The sequence below is a fragment of the Halyomorpha halys genome, unplaced genomic scaffold (genome assembly GCF_000696795.3).
Source record: "Halyomorpha halys isolate HHAL.00 unplaced genomic scaffold, Hhal_1.1 Scaffold584.1, whole genome shotgun sequence".
Taxonomy (NCBI): domain Eukaryota; kingdom Metazoa; phylum Arthropoda; class Insecta; order Hemiptera; family Pentatomidae; genus Halyomorpha; species Halyomorpha halys.
In genome coordinates this window covers 927593-929866 of record NW_027116544.1, presented here as the reverse complement: position 1 = coordinate 929866, position 2274 = coordinate 927593, and the positions used below count along the sequence as shown (strand labels likewise).

The window sequence follows — 2274 nt, the reverse complement described above, 5'->3', positions numbered from 1 at the left end:
TATTTACAACTGTATAAATATATATACACCAGATAAATTTGCTGTAAGCGATATAATGACATGATACAAACATGTGGAGAATCTACCTATTAAAAGAACTCCAAAAACATTTTTAGAGGAGAAGATCTCGAGACCATCTTCTTTTCAAACGCCTAGGAGGATTATTAGGTAATGAAGGAGAAGCCAGGCTAGAAACGAGTTGGTTAGGGTGGTTGAGAAGTTTATCATGGAAGGATTGGTATCTGGTTTTGGCCAAATCGGCAACATATGGGACATTTTCCCATCTATTTTCATGGATGATTTATATTAGATTACGGAAAACGCCTAGGTTGATGGGCTACGGAGGGTATTTCCCGTACTTCGGCGTTCAACAAATTCAAGACATGTAAAAGGGTTTTTTTTATCGTATGGTTTTTCTACTGAAATGATTACTAAATTTATACACAAAAAAAATTATTTTTCCACTGAAATCTACATCTATATATTTTATTTTATATCTCACTTTCTAAAAGCAAAACTTTTTCGAAAATCAATATGTTTCAAAATATCTATTATAATGTGAGATTTGAGGACTTGCGAAGGAACCCAATCGAACCCACGAACCCACTATGTGCACTAAATGAAAATCGGAGCATTTTTCCTTCTGAAATGTTGAGCTCAAATTAACCCATAATTTTGAAATAACCCATATACAATTTGCCCTTTCTACGCCTTATTCTTTGAAAACAGCCTGCTTTACACTGAATTAACCGGTGTAGTATAACCACAATAATTGAAGGCGTCTCTACTTCCAACGGGTATTTTACTTCATATTTTTGAATTAGCGATTCTGAAGATAAATAAAACTTAGGTGTTCGTAAAATCTTTAACTTTTATGATTTTATCAGCTCGAATCCCATTTCTACTATCCAGGATTCAATTATTTAAGGCAACATAGAACTTCAGGAAATTTCAGCCGCGTCACTGATACTGAAGCTGGTGCAAGTTGTTGACGCTGTTGACTTGAATGTTCAAACTACCCATGCCCATCGCTACAATATACATACATGTCACAGGTCTCGTGGTCACTGTCATTTCGTTCTTTCTTGAGGATTATATGGATAAGGGTTACTCGATAGCGATTTTGCCTAAGTATTATAACCGTTGCGAACATTTTCGCAGAATTTCGAAACACTGCAAATAACTTAATAAAAAAAAACTAAAGTATCTCACTCGGGAGGTAAGATTGTACGGTTGAAACAGTGTTAAGCAAAGAGGAATTGCATTGCAATTTAATTTGGTACAAAATAATTGTAATTTTAGACCATTATTACAGTTACATTGGTCCATCAAATAATTGAAATTACAAATCAAAAATGTTGTTTCATTTCCTATTTTCAGATTACAATAAATGGAAAGTATTGGAGGACTTGATAGCTGAGATCTAGAGCCACTTAGTTTAGGTTTCGGTTCGAATCCCATGACGTCCTCCCCCTCAGTATCCTTTGATAATTGGCCTCGAGATCTTCTCCTCTAGAAATTGTATTCGAGTTCTATCACTGGGTAAATTTTCCAAATCCCTGTATCATGTCATTGTATACCTAAAACCAAATTTACTTGTTTTATATATTTAATAAATTTTCTAAGGTTTAAAAATACAAAAATCACTTTGATATAATCCATACGGGATCAGTTTAATTTTTTTATATATACCTAACTGATTACGTATTTTACTATCTTTCTCTGTCCCTCCTACAGACTGTTCCAGCTGACTAACAGAAGCTGGGACAATATCCTGTTTAAGATTGCTTACTTCCTTCCAACCTGGATGATGTTCAGTTCTATAATGGTCTTCAGTTCCTTGTGTAACCTAATCGGAGACAGCTTTGTGCTTACCAGCAATGCTCTGTTACAACGCTGTCGAGGGACTGCTGAGTTAGAATTCCTACTCCAGACTCACTACGTTCTCACAACCGCTGCGGAGTCGGTAAGTGTCTGCTTCGGTATCCAGAACCTTCTATTCTTCACGTCTACCTTCTTCATTTTTACTTCAAGAGTTTACATCGTGCTTAGTGGTGGAAGCATATTTTCTGTCCTGGTGGCTGTATTTTTTTACCCTTCCATGTGTTGGAACATAGTTTACATCTGTAATGAAACGAAACGAAAGGTAGGCACAATTTCCAAATTCCATATCTAAATATTTTTTACTATTACCAAGCTATAATGTTGAATGCCATATAACGGACATAATAAAGCTGTCCAATTACATATATTTACTAAAAAAATAAAATTATA

General features: G+C 35.0%; 1 protein-coding gene across 1 annotated transcript in view; it reads left to right on the top strand.

Moving 5' to 3' along the window:
- Positions 1–2274, top strand: part of LOC106684453 (gustatory receptor for bitter taste 66a) — a 44642-nt gene that overhangs the window by 30204 nt on the left and 12164 nt on the right. Inside the window, exon 3 of the mRNA XM_024361084.2 lies at positions 1738–2146. Within this exon, the coding sequence (XP_024216852.1) occupies positions 1738–2146 (409 nt within the window). The remainder of the gene's footprint in view (positions 1–1737; positions 2147–2274) is intronic.